General features: G+C 45.1%; 1 protein-coding gene across 2 annotated transcripts in view; it reads right to left on the bottom strand.

The window, feature by feature from the left end:
- Positions 1 to 12783, bottom strand: part of EIF5B (eukaryotic translation initiation factor 5B) — a 372530-nt gene that overhangs the window by 165639 nt on the left and 194108 nt on the right. For both annotated transcript variants that reach the window (XM_033950652.1, XM_033950653.1), the window contains exon 11: positions 5079 to 5186. In XM_033950652.1, the coding sequence (XP_033806543.1) occupies positions 5079 to 5186 (108 nt within the window). The remainder of the gene's footprint in view (positions 1 to 5078; positions 5187 to 12783) is intronic.

Below are 12783 nucleotides of genomic sequence, written 5' to 3'. Positions count from 1 at the left end.
AAATACCGGAAGACTGATGGACTGGTTAAGATGAAAATCCAAAACAACTTTTGGAAGGAATTTTGGATAAGTTTAAAAGTTTCAAGTTTCAAGTTTTATTTCACATTTGATGAATCGCCTATTTCAAAATTCTAGGCGATGTACATAATATAATAAAGAAACTTTAACCTAATTACAATAAAATCAATTGTGACTCACATGAGAGATAGGGAAGGAGGGTAAAGTTACAATGGGGGAGAGGAAAAAAAACAAAAAAACCAGGGAAGAACGAAAGGTAGGGTAAAAATTTATTCAAAGCATTTCTTGCATATTTGTTTGAGCCAAATCAACAATTTAGAGGAATAAAAATTAGTTAAAGACGTCCATAAGTTAAGTTATAGATCAAAGGCGTCCTTAAATAAATGAGATTTTAAAAGCTTTTTGAATATTAAGATATCACTTGTCAAGATAAAATGTAGTTTAAAGTGGATCTGCCACTAGTGCCACTGACACAGCATGATGCTGGGAGAGCAATGAAGATGACCACTTTCCAAGTGAGATGTTTGAGAGATGAAGTGAACAGCGGTTCAAATGGAGGCTTCATTAAGGTCCCAAGCTGCTGAAAGAGGTTTCAGAGGCAACTTCGTATTGTAAAGATCTTTCATAAATCTAAGGGCTTGTTGTCTAGTAGTGTGTGGAAAACATGTATAGCACTAAGATGAACTCTCACTGAATTAGTCTTTAGTCCAGAATTAGAAAGATGGTGGAGATAATCCAGTATGGATGGAAGAGGATAGGTCATGGGATCCAGAGAATTAACACTATACCACAATGAAAAGCGAGTCCACTTGAAGTGATAGCTGAATCTGGTGCAGGCAGCAAAAAAGTATCTGATTGGGAAAGAGGTAAAGAACAGATTGGGATGCAGTAGAGAACCCTCATTTTGTGTCAGCAGTGTTGGAAAGATTTGCAGCGTGATTGGTTCCTGTTTGCTTATTTGCAGGAGAGAGAAAACAGGGTTGATATGGCCACCAGGGTGCTATGAGTATCATGGTGGCTGGTTCCTGGCGAAGCTTGAGTAGTATTTTCCTGATTGGAGGAATGGGAGGAAATGCATAGAAGAACCTGCCTTGCCAGTCAAGCAGAAAAACATTAGTTTCCAGGCGAGTGGGAGTGTGAAGCCTGGAGAAGAAAAGAGGGAGCCTGTGATTGTAGGGGGAAGCAAACAGGTCCACTTCTAGGGACTCAAGTCACAAAGATCTATTGCAAGACTGAGGTACTGAACAACCACTTGTGCAGTTGTAGAATTCTGCTCAATTTGTCAGCCAATACATTCTGTTTTCCTGCTAGATATACTACTTTCAGGAAAATGTGAGCAAAGCCCAGGACCAGATTTGGATGGCCTCTTGAGAGTGGTGGTGAGATCCTGTTCCACCCTACTTCTTCATATAGTACATGGCTACTTGGTTGTCTGTTCGAACCAGTACCACTCGATTGAGGAGATGGTCTTGGAACATGACAGGGCATTGAGAATTGCTTGGAGCTCCAGAAGACTGATGTGAAGACATGTCCCTATAGGACTCAAGAGCCCTGGGTATGGAGGCCATCTAAGTGAGCTCCCCAGCCTAGCATGGAAGCATGTCAAAATCTTCTGATGAGGTGGTACTTGAAACAGGAGCCCTCTGGAGTGATTGGTTAGAGACACCCATCACAGCTTTAGTATTGCAAGGTCATTGATAAATGCTAGGCCAGAAGACCAGTTGCTTGAAACCACTGGGAGGATAATGCCCACTGAGGATGCCTTACGTGAAGATGGGCAAATGAGATCACATATTTTGTGGAGCCATGTGGCCAAGGAGTCATAGCATGTGACGTACCATCAGTTGGTGACGAGAAGAGAATTTCTGGCAGAGCTGAAGTAGTGTGGTGAGTCTCTGCTGAGGGAGGAAAGCACGTGTCTGGTATGTGTCCAAAATAGCTTTTATAAACTCTAAAGTCTGGGTGGGATCTAGGTGGGATTTGAGATAACTAACTATAAATTCCAGGAGTTTGAGAAGTTGAATGGTTGCATTCAAAGCCTGCTGAGCCTGTTGGGGTGTGGAGGTTTTGATCAACCAGTTGTCCACGTAAAGAAAAATGTGGAAACTGTATGAACGAAGTATTGCTGCCACAACCATCAAGCATCTGGTGAACATTCTGGGTGCTGATGCCAGTCTAAATAGGAGCTCCTTGTACTAGAAGTGGTGTGTTCCCAAACAAAAGCAAAGATATTTTCTGTGGGCAGGGAAAATAGAAAAGTGTGTACGCGTCTTTCAGATCTAGAGAGCAGAGCCAGTCGTTCTTTTCTAAAAGTGACGGGTTCCCAGAAAGAGCAACTGAAACTTCACCTTCATCAGATACTTGCTGACCACTCAGAGGTCTAGAATCAGGTGAATTCCTCCGGTTTTCTTCGGGAGAAGGAGGTACCTTGAATAAGAACTCCCACCCCTCTTTTGCAGCATATCTTTTTCTGCTGCATTGAGCTGGAGGAGGGCTGAGAGTTCCTGGCGAAGGAGGGCTCTCTGACAGGAGTTGAAACAAGACTCTCTTGAAGGGTGGTTTGGTGGTTTCATAGACCCACTGATCTGATGTTATGAGGGTTCAGCTCTATTGGTACTGTATAAGCCTGCTTCCTTTCAGGACAGTCTGAGGTGAGGGCTGAGATACATCGGCTAAGCTGTCTAGGAGGGAGTCAAAACGATTGCTGCTCCTTAGGTTGAGAAAGTGCAGAAGTCTTCTGTTGCCTCATGTGTCTTTGGGTAGATATTCGCATAGATGCAGGAGGCCAATGGTATTTATTTCTGGAATACTATGAGGAATGCCTGTAAGAATTTGAAAATCGCTTAGATTGAGATAGTTGAGCTTTCGAGGAGGACAATATGGTCATACAGCCAGTATGTCTTTTGATCTTTTGAGTCACCTCCTCTATACAAACTACAAACAGGTCATCAATAGTACAGGGTATGTTAAAAATATGGCTTTGAACCTCCTCTATACAAACTACAAACAGGTCATCAACAGTACAGGGTATGTTAGAAATATGACTTTGACCTGTTGGGCTGCCGCGTGAGCGGACTGCTGGGCACGATGGACCTCAGGTCTGACCCAGCTGAGGCATTGCTTATGTTCTTATGGCATCCAGATCTGAGATTCTGAGCCAAGTCTCTACACATAGCGATGGACACCACTGAGGTGCTACATCGAAGGCATCATATATAGAGCGAGGAGAAGGGTCTGATGGGATGCCTTAAGATTCTTCAGCAGACAGTTCTGGATGGTCAGAAGAGCACTGAGACAGGTCAGAGTCATATTGCTCACTGCTGTGCCTCAGAGATGGTGGGATGATTTCCCATTTTGAAAATTACATTTTTGATAATTGTGGAATTTTTTTGCCTATGATACAGAATTTGAATGGCTAAAAAACTCATTGGGTTGGCATCTGCATATTAAACAAGGTTGAGGTTTTTCTCCACTTTAAGTAAATGTTTTTTCAGTGGGCATTCCCACCACTTGGCTAACAACATTTTTTCTATGTTTTGAATTTAAACATCTCTATCATATCTTGCCTTTCCTCCAAAGAATACATTTTGAGATCTTTAAGAATATCCCCATAAGCCTTATGACAAAGACCACGCACCATTTTAGTAGCCTTCCTCTGGACTGACTTCATCCTTTTTATATCTTTTTGAAGGTGCAGTCTCCAGAATTGTGCACAATATTCTAAATTAGGTCTCACCAGAGTCTTATACTGGGGCATCAATACCTCCTTTTTCATGTTTCATGTTTATTAAAATTCGATACAAATGCTTATAACATAATTTCAAAGCGAATTACAAATGCAATAAAATTAGGTGCCAAAAACATTTAGTTTTCCTACTGGTCATACATCTTCATTGTAAACCGCCTCAACTACTATGGCTTTGGCGGTATATAAGAAATAAATTATTATTATTATTCCTATGCACCCTAGCATCTCCTCGCTCTCAACTTTCTTTCAGAGTACATACACTTCCCCCTCCCCATTCGCGGTTTCGGCAATCGCGATTTCACATATTCGTGACTTTTTGGGGAGGGGGGAAAAAAGAAAAAAAAATCACAGTTTAGCCTTCCCCCCGGCGTCCCGGCTTTAACTGGTGGTCTAGCGGGCTTTCGGGGCAGGAGCGATCTTCCTACACTCCTGTCCCGTGTAGATCGCCAATAGGAAATGGCTGTGGGGAGTTCCCGTCGTAGTCTCGAGACTACGGGAACTCACGGCAGCTATTTCCTATTGGCGATCTGCACAGGGCAGGAGCGTAGGAAGATCGCTCCTGCCCCGAAAGCCCGCTAGACCACCAGGTAAGGCCGGGATGCCGAGAGGAAGGCAGGAGGGAGGCGGGGGTGGGTCAGAGCCGGACCAGAAGATATTTGCGGTATTTCACCATTCGCGGTCCGGCTCTGCCCCTATCCCCTGCGATTCCGGAGGGAGAAGTGTATACTGATATCTTAATTCTATCCTCATATGCTTTATGACAAAGACCACCATCCATTTTAGGGCTCCTTTTACAAAGGTGTGCTAGCGTTTCTAGCGCACGCACCGGTTTAAAAACTACCACCTGCTCAAGAGGAGGCGGTAGTGGTTATTGCGCGCGCTATTCCACGCATTAAGGCCCTAACGCACCTTTGTAAAAGGTGCCCTTAGTAGCTACCCTATGGACAGACTTCATTCTATTTATATCTTATTGAAGGTGAAGTCTCCAGAACTGGACACAGTATGTCACATGAGTTCTCAATGATATATACAGAACCATTATCACTTCCTTTTTTCCTGATGGCCACTCCTCTCCCAATATGCACAAGCATCCTTCTGGCTTTTGCCGCTGTCTTTTCTACTTGAAAATCAGATAGATTAACCCGTGCCTTCCATTCATTTATACCCCTTCTGTTTGCTAATTCCCTTTTTACCCCTTTTAACCTCTAAATTTCTCATGTCATTCCCAACTTCCATTTTGCCTTTTGTATTTACTGTATATCTTAACATGTCAGCCTAAAATGAAAACTCAAGTTGCAACCACAACTCTTACCTTGTCTAAGATTTTAGTCTTGCCAGTGTCTACATGTCCAAGTACACAGATAACAGGTGCCCTCAGGATCTCTGCATTAATATTTTTACTATTTTCAAGTCGCCTTTTCTGTAATAAAACACAAAAAACTTAAAATCAAATGTTTCAAAGTTATTATCTATTATTACAATAGTGCAAAATATTTGAAATATTCTCTTGTGTTTTCAGCCACCACCCAATGATAGTCAGACAATAGACAAGCTAGTGATAGCCTTATTTTTCTATACCACACTTCCATCATGTGGCATCTGATAGCAAAAGAGCTGGAGTCCTACAGTTTATAGAAGATAAGAAAACCTTGAACTGTCAAACTTATATACTCGAATATAAACCGGGATTTTGGGGCCAAAAAATTGGCCCAAAAATGGGGGTCCTGGTTTATATTCAAGACATCGCCCCCTCCCAGAATTTTTCAGGCTACCGCCAGGCTCTGCCCCTCTTCTCCCTGCTCTATCCTCACACCTCTTCCGATCCCTGGTGGAGGTGCAGTGGGCAGGAGCAAGCTTTCTGAACTCCTGCACCACTGCTAACCGGCTGCACAGATTTCTTCAGCTGAACGGCACGAGCAGGAGTGTGATTTTAAGAGAATTCGCAGGAGCCAGTAAGGAAACCGCTCAGTGCCAAGCAGCAGCACCAAATCACACTCCTGCTCGTGCTGTTCAGCAACCAAAGAAACTCAATCTGTGGCAGCTGATTAGCAGCGGGGCAAGAGTTCGGAAAGCTTGTTCCTGCCCACTCTACCTCCATCAGGGATTGGCAGAGGTATGAGGATAGGGCAGGGAGGGGGGACAGAGGGCAGAGCCTGGGAGGGAGGGTGCAGAGTCTAACAGGTGAAGGAAGGAAGGGTGCAAAGCCTGACAGGAAGTGAGGGAAGGAAGGGTGCTGGGTGCAGAGCCGGACAGGGGAGGGAGGGAAGGAAGGAAGGGTGCTGGGTGCAGGGCCTGATAGGGGAGGAAGGGTATAATAATAATAATAACTTTATTCTTTTATACCACCATAACCAAAAGTTCTAGGCGGTTTACACTAAAAAGAGCTGGACAATCAGCGAAATACAATAATACAGTAAAAAATACAAATATTTGTAAAACAGAATTTCAATAATAAACTCTCATCCGCTATAATAAAACCCTAAGCGCGCATGTGCATTTCAAACTTCGTGAACCCTGCGTCCGTGATCCATAGCTCCGTGCCAGTAGAACGAGCCTGTGGCATTTTGTGTGCGGCGGTTTTCTAGCTTCTACTGCGTATGCGGAGGCATGCAGTTTGAAATGGCAACCACCACGGCAGCAACTCCCCCTCCTGTCCTCACTCCACTCCCCCCTCCCACCCTAACTCTGTCTAAGAGGACCACGGACGCAAGGAGGCAGAGAACATGCCGGTGACTCCCCCCTCCCGCCCTAACTCCATCTAAGAGGACCATGGATGCAAGCAAGTGGAGAACACGCCGGCGACTCCCCCCTCCCGCCTCACTCTATCTAAGAGAACCACGGACACAAGGATAGAGAAGGTAAGGGAAAAGGGGTACTTCCGCAAATGTCCAGGCCTCAGCACAAGGCCGACCTGCAACAGAAGCAGCTGCAGTTTGGGAGCAGGTATTGATGGACAGGGGGAACAGGGAAGAGACGCTGCTGGACAGGGGGGAGGTAAAAGGAAGGGAGAAGGGCTGCTGCTGAATAGGGGAGCAGGGAAGGGGTGCTGCTGGACACGGGGGAGGTAAAAGGAAGGGAGAAGGGGTGCTGCTGGACACGGGGGAGGTAAAAGGAAGGGAGAAGGGCTGCTGCTGGACAGGGGAAGCAGGGAAGGGGTGCTGTTGGACACGGGGGAGGTAAAAGGAAGGGAGAAGGGCTGCTGCTGGACAGGGGGAGCAGGGAAGGGGTGCTGCTGGACAGGGGGAGGTAAAAGGAAGGGAGAAGGACTACTGCTGGACAGGGGGAGCAGGAAAGGGGTGCTGCTGGACATGGAGGAGGAAAAAGGAAGGGAGAAGGGCTATTGCTGGACAGGGGGAGCAGGGAAGGGGTGGTGGTGGACAGCCGAGAGAGAGAGACAGAAAGAAAGACAAGACAGACAGAAAGCACCCAAAGAGAGAGAGAGACAGAAAGAAAGACAGACACAGTGGTTAAAGCTAGAGCCTCAGCACTCTGAGGTTGTGGGTTCAAACCCACGCTGCTCCTTGTGACCCTGGGCAAGTCACTTAATCCCCCCGTTGCCCCAGGTACATTAGATAAATTGTGAACCCACTGGGAAAGACAGGGAAAATGCTTGAGTACCTGAATAAGCTCATGTAAACCATTCTGAGCTCCCCTGGGAGAACGGTATATAAAATTGAATAAATTATAAAAATTAAAATCTATTCTAGCACCTGTTAATGTAACAGGCTTAAAGACTAGTTAAGTAATAAACTTATCGAACAAAATGGTCTTAAATAATTTCCGAAAACTGCAATAGGATAACATAGCTTGCTGAATAAATTTACCTAACCAAGATTGTTGCCCACCTGCTTGAAATGCTAGGGTCCTATCTAAGAAGGTCTTATATCTACACCCATTAATTTTTGGATAAGCAAATAAGTAGAAGTTTCTAGTTTCTCTTGATGGTTTATGCAACACAAAATGAGGAAAAAGGTAAACTGGAGATAATCCCGATACCAGCTTAAAGCAGATAAAGGAAAATTTGAATAATATTCTTGCCTCCAAAGGCAGCCAATGAAGTAAACGATAATATGGTCGGTTGTTTTTAAACCAAAAATCAATCGAACAGCTGTATTCTGAATTATCCTTAATTTCCTTAGAATTTTTTTGGGTGCTCCTAAATAGATGACGTTACAATAGTCTAAAATAGATTAAACTAATGCCTGTACCAATAGTCTGAATGATAAAGGATCAAATATTTTTTTTACGGTTCTTCATTTCCACAATGTAAGAAAGCATTTTTGTGTACCACTAAGTTTGTGTGTTCTGCTAATGTTAAATGTCGGTCTAGTGTGACTCCCAGAATTTTGATAGATTTAATAATCGGGTAGTCATAACCATTAAGATGAAGCAATGAGTTTGTTATTTTGTTGTTGGGACTAGCCAAGTAAAGTTTGGTCTTTTCTGTATTGAGTTTCAGTTTGAAATTAATTCTCCACTGTTCTATCTGAGTCATAATAGAAGATATCTGGTTTAAAATGTCAATGGTAAAATTATTTAGAGGGATTAAAATAGAAATGTCATCTGCGTATATATTAAATTTTACATTTAAACTCTGTAATAAATATCCTAAAGGGGAAATGTAGATGTTAAATAAGGTAGGTGATAGCGGAGAACCTTGGGAAACACCAGATGGACATAAATGAGAATAGTTACCGTCACAAATCACTTGATAAGATCTTTTCTTCAAAAAACCTTGAAACCAGTTCCAGACCCTTCCTGAAAGTCCTATTGTGTCTAAACCAGTGTTTTTCAACCGCTGTTCCGCGGCACACTAGTGTGCCGCGAGATGTTGCCTGGTGTGCCGTACGGTCAGGGCCGCCATCAGGGCAGTACCACCAGTCCAGCATTCAGGGGCCCGGAGCTGACAGGGGGCCCGGGCTCACCCAGGGTCCTAGGCCACAGTCTAGGGAGAGGGGCGGTCCGCCCCACGTGGACAGGAGAGAGCTGGACGGGGGACCCGCGGAGTTCAATACATCACGAGCCGCGAGGCTCGTCTTCTGTTCCTGCCTGCCCTGCAGCTAACATATAGCCGATCGCAAGCGTTCCCCGATGTCAGCGCTGACGTCGGAGGGAGGGCTTAAGCAAAGCCTGCCCTCCGACGTCAGCACTGACGTCGGAGAATACTTCCGTTCGGCTATTTGTGCGCGGCAGGGCAGGCAGGAAGCAGAAGACAAGCCTCGCGGCTTGAGCTTCGTTTTGCTGAGAAAGTTGCAAAGATGGGCTGGGAGGCAAACACGGAACACAAAAGGGGGGAGGGAGTGCGTTTTGGACACAAGGCATGAACTTGGGAGAGAGGGAGGGAAAGAGATGCTGAGGTGGGGGAGGGAATGCGTTTTTGGACACAGAAGGCATGGACTTGGGAGAGAGGAAGGGAGGGAAAGAGATGCTGAGGTGGGGGAGGGAATGCATTTTTGGACACAGAAGGCATGGACTTGGGAGAGAGGAAGGGAGGGAAAGAGATGCTGAGGTGGGGGAGGGAATGCGTTTTTGGACACAGAAGGCATGGACTTGGGAGAGAGGAAGGGAGGGAAAGAGATGCTGAGGTGGGGGAGGGAATGAGTGTTTGGACACAAGGCATGGACTTTGGAGAGAGGAAGGGAGGGAAAGAGATGGTTGTGTACACGGGGAATAGAAGAAAGGAGAATTTTTGGTCATAGGGAGGGAGTGAGGTACAGATAGTGGCATACCAGGGTGGGGGGGGGGCGGTCTGCCCCACCCCGGGTTTACGTCCCAAGGGGGTGAACAGCTGGCCACCCTCCAGTGTTGTCCCTAGGCCGGCAAACTGCGGCTCTTTAGCCACTTGAGTGCCACCGCCGCCATCGGGAACAGGCCGGTGCCAAGTTCTCCCTGCTTTTCCCTGTGGGGCCGGCCAACTCTCGCCACTCGCGTCAATTCTGACGTCGGAGAGGACGTTCTGGGCCAGCCAATCGCTGCCTGGCTGGCCTAGAACATCCTCTCCGACGTTAGAATTGACGACGGGTGGCGAGAGTTGGTCGGCCCCGCGGGGAAGAGAAGCAGGGAGAACTTGGCGCCGGCCTGTTCCCGATGGCGGCGGTGGCACTCAAGTGAATTACTTTATATATAGTCAATATAGGCACAGAGTTAAATTTTTTAACATTTTCTAATGGTGGTGTGCCTCGTGATTTTTTTCATGAAACAAGTGTGCCTTTGCCCAAAAAAGGTTGAAAAACACTGGTCTAAACAACTCAACAATATTTCATGATCTACTAGATCAAAGACAGGAAGGAAGGGTGCTGGGTGCAGTACCTGACAAGGGAGGGAGGGAAGGAAGGAAGGGTGCAGAACCTGACAGGGGAGAGAGAGAAGGATGGGTGCTGAGTGCAGTACCTGGCAGGGGAGGGAGGGAAGGGTGCTGGGTGCAATACCTGGCAGGAAAGGAGCTGGGTGCAGTGCCTGTCAGGGGAGGGAGGGAAGGGTACTGGATGCAGAGCCTGACAGGGGAAGGAAGGAAGGGGGCTGGGTGCAGAGCCTGACAGGGCAGGGCACTTGAATATTAAGCAACCCGATTTATATTCGAGTCAACCATTTTTCCTCCTTTCGGGGGAGGAAGGGGGTCTTGACTTATATTTGGATCGACTTATATTCAAGTATATACGGTACTTGTAATGAATTCTCTCTGAAGATATCAGTTAACCAGTCACATGAACAAGTCAACTCTTTCTGGCACTGAGCAGAACAAACTGTTCCTCAAAATTGTGAAATGGCATATTCACTGTCATTTGAGCTGTGGATCATTTATGCATTTGTTATTTTAAATTTAATCTATCTGCTATGATGTTGCTCTTACATGCTAAGCATGTGGCTCTCAGAACCTCCCTGTGAAGGTAGCTTTCACATCTGGACTATTTCCCAACATAGAAAGCATGAGCCTGTTTGGCTAGAACACAACTGCTTAATTATCTGGACAATTTCACTGATCGTGTGATCTCTAAAATCCCTTAACTTCAGGAGATGTTTGCAGTTATATTCCTGAAGGGACCAGGGATCCCAAGTGTGAAAACTCTCTCTCTATCTTGGTTGGCTGTATCTTTGCAAGAACTATATGTTGAGAAAAGATTTCAAAGGGGTAATCTGAGAACCACCAAAAGAATCTGAGGACTACTAAAACATATTGGAAGATTAGGTTATTACCTCAGTAATCTTTAAGTTAGAAGACATAGGATTCTGTACAAAACCTGTTGTCCTCCTATAGTCACGAACTTTGCAGAAGGGTATCACTCAAATCTCTCAACTCCTCCCCTTTATCAGTGAAGAATAGCTCTCTATTCAATTAGTAACAAAGCAATTGAACTCCACTGAAAATAGAAAAAAAGGGAAGAAGAGGCACAGGAAACTTTCCCGAGACAACATGCATTTCTGTTCTGCTCTATAAATCATAACAAAAGAACGATGATTAACAATAATTAATATGAACTCGAACATAAGGGAATTCAGGAACCAACCTGCTATGAGCAACAAGCACTATCCTATGAGACTCCAAAGGATAAAAGAGAGAGCTGCTTGTATCTTTGTCTTCTCTTTTTAAAAAAAAAACTTATCCAAATGACAGGAAGAGAAGACCTGTGATGGACACTAGCAATATCCGAGGCAGAAAACAGGCAAATCAGAAGTCTGCACAGGGCAGGTCATACAGAATCCTATGTCTTCTAACAGAAAGATTACCGAGGTAAAACTTCCATTCTGAAACGAAGACATACAATTCTTTACGAAAGCTGACGTATCAAAGCAGTGTCAGATGTCTAAGGAGGGACAGATGAATCTGCCCACAGCACTGAGGACCCAAAAGTAGCATCCTCTTTAACCACCACATACACACTGTAGAACCCTGTAAAGGTATGGAGAGAAGACCAAGTAGCTGCACTACATATTTCATTAGGAGGAACAGCCCAGGACTCCGTCCAAGATGCAGCAACATTTCTAGTTCAATGTGTTCTAATAGAAGTAGGTGGCTCTTTTCTGCAGGCAATATATGAAGAAGAAATTAGCTTGTAAATACATCTGGCAATCAAAGCCTTAAGAAACTGGCCTTCCAAGTCTTGATTGGCTGGTCAGCATAAAAAGACAGTCAAAGAGATGGGAATCATTGATCCTCTCCAGATAGTGTAGGATTTTTTGCACATTTGGCCTCTACAAGATCCTGTCCTGTTTAGCTGAACATGAAAAGTGAAAAGCGGGCAAACAAATTTCCTGACTGACATGAAAGGCTGAGACCACCTTTGATAGGAAGAAAGGAACTGTTTGAAGAGAAAAGACAGACTCCATAATCCTGAGGAAAAGTTCCCTGCAGGAAAGATTCACCTCACTGATATTATGGCCACTAGAAAAACCATCTTGACTGTAAGGTCTAAAAAGAACGTGTCTTGCAGAGGCTCGTATAGAGACTGAGAGGCCCCTCTGAACAACATTAAGGTCCCATGACGGGAAAGGCCGACACAAAGGAGGACACAATCTGAGTGACCCCCAAGAAGCAAAAAACGTCTGGATAAAATGTTAATAACTGCTTACCTCCTCGAGCTCAAAAACACAAAAGGATGTGACCAATAAGCTTTTATCTAGTCCAGCTTGCAAAAATACCAGGATCACTGCAATTGGTGCCTGACAAAGCTCTAATTGCTCCTTTAAGCACCATAGCTGGAAAGCCTTCTAGGTTTTAGTTTAAGTCGCAAATGTCAAATTCTTTTGGCTATAAGGAGAGTTGCAATGACTACTTCTGAATAACCCTTATGAATTAGGGCTGTGTGCTTAAAAATCATGCTGTAAGACCAAATCGCTTTGGATTCTCCATGGGAACTAGGCCCTGAGGAGCCATGGATGAACCGGCAGCTTGAGATAGATGTCTCTTTGTAGTTGCACCACATCCGCATACCAAGGTTAGCGAGGGCACTGAAATTACCAGACCCTGGTGGCTCATGGCTCTGTGGATGAGCTGGCCTACCATGGGCCACAGTGGGAAC

This window comes from Geotrypetes seraphini, chromosome 6 (genome assembly GCF_902459505.1).
Source record: "Geotrypetes seraphini chromosome 6, aGeoSer1.1, whole genome shotgun sequence".
NCBI classification, from domain to species: Eukaryota; Metazoa; Chordata; class Amphibia; order Gymnophiona; family Dermophiidae; genus Geotrypetes; species Geotrypetes seraphini.
The sequence above is the reverse complement of the archived record's forward strand: the minus strand, read 5'-3'. Positions and strand labels throughout refer to the sequence as shown.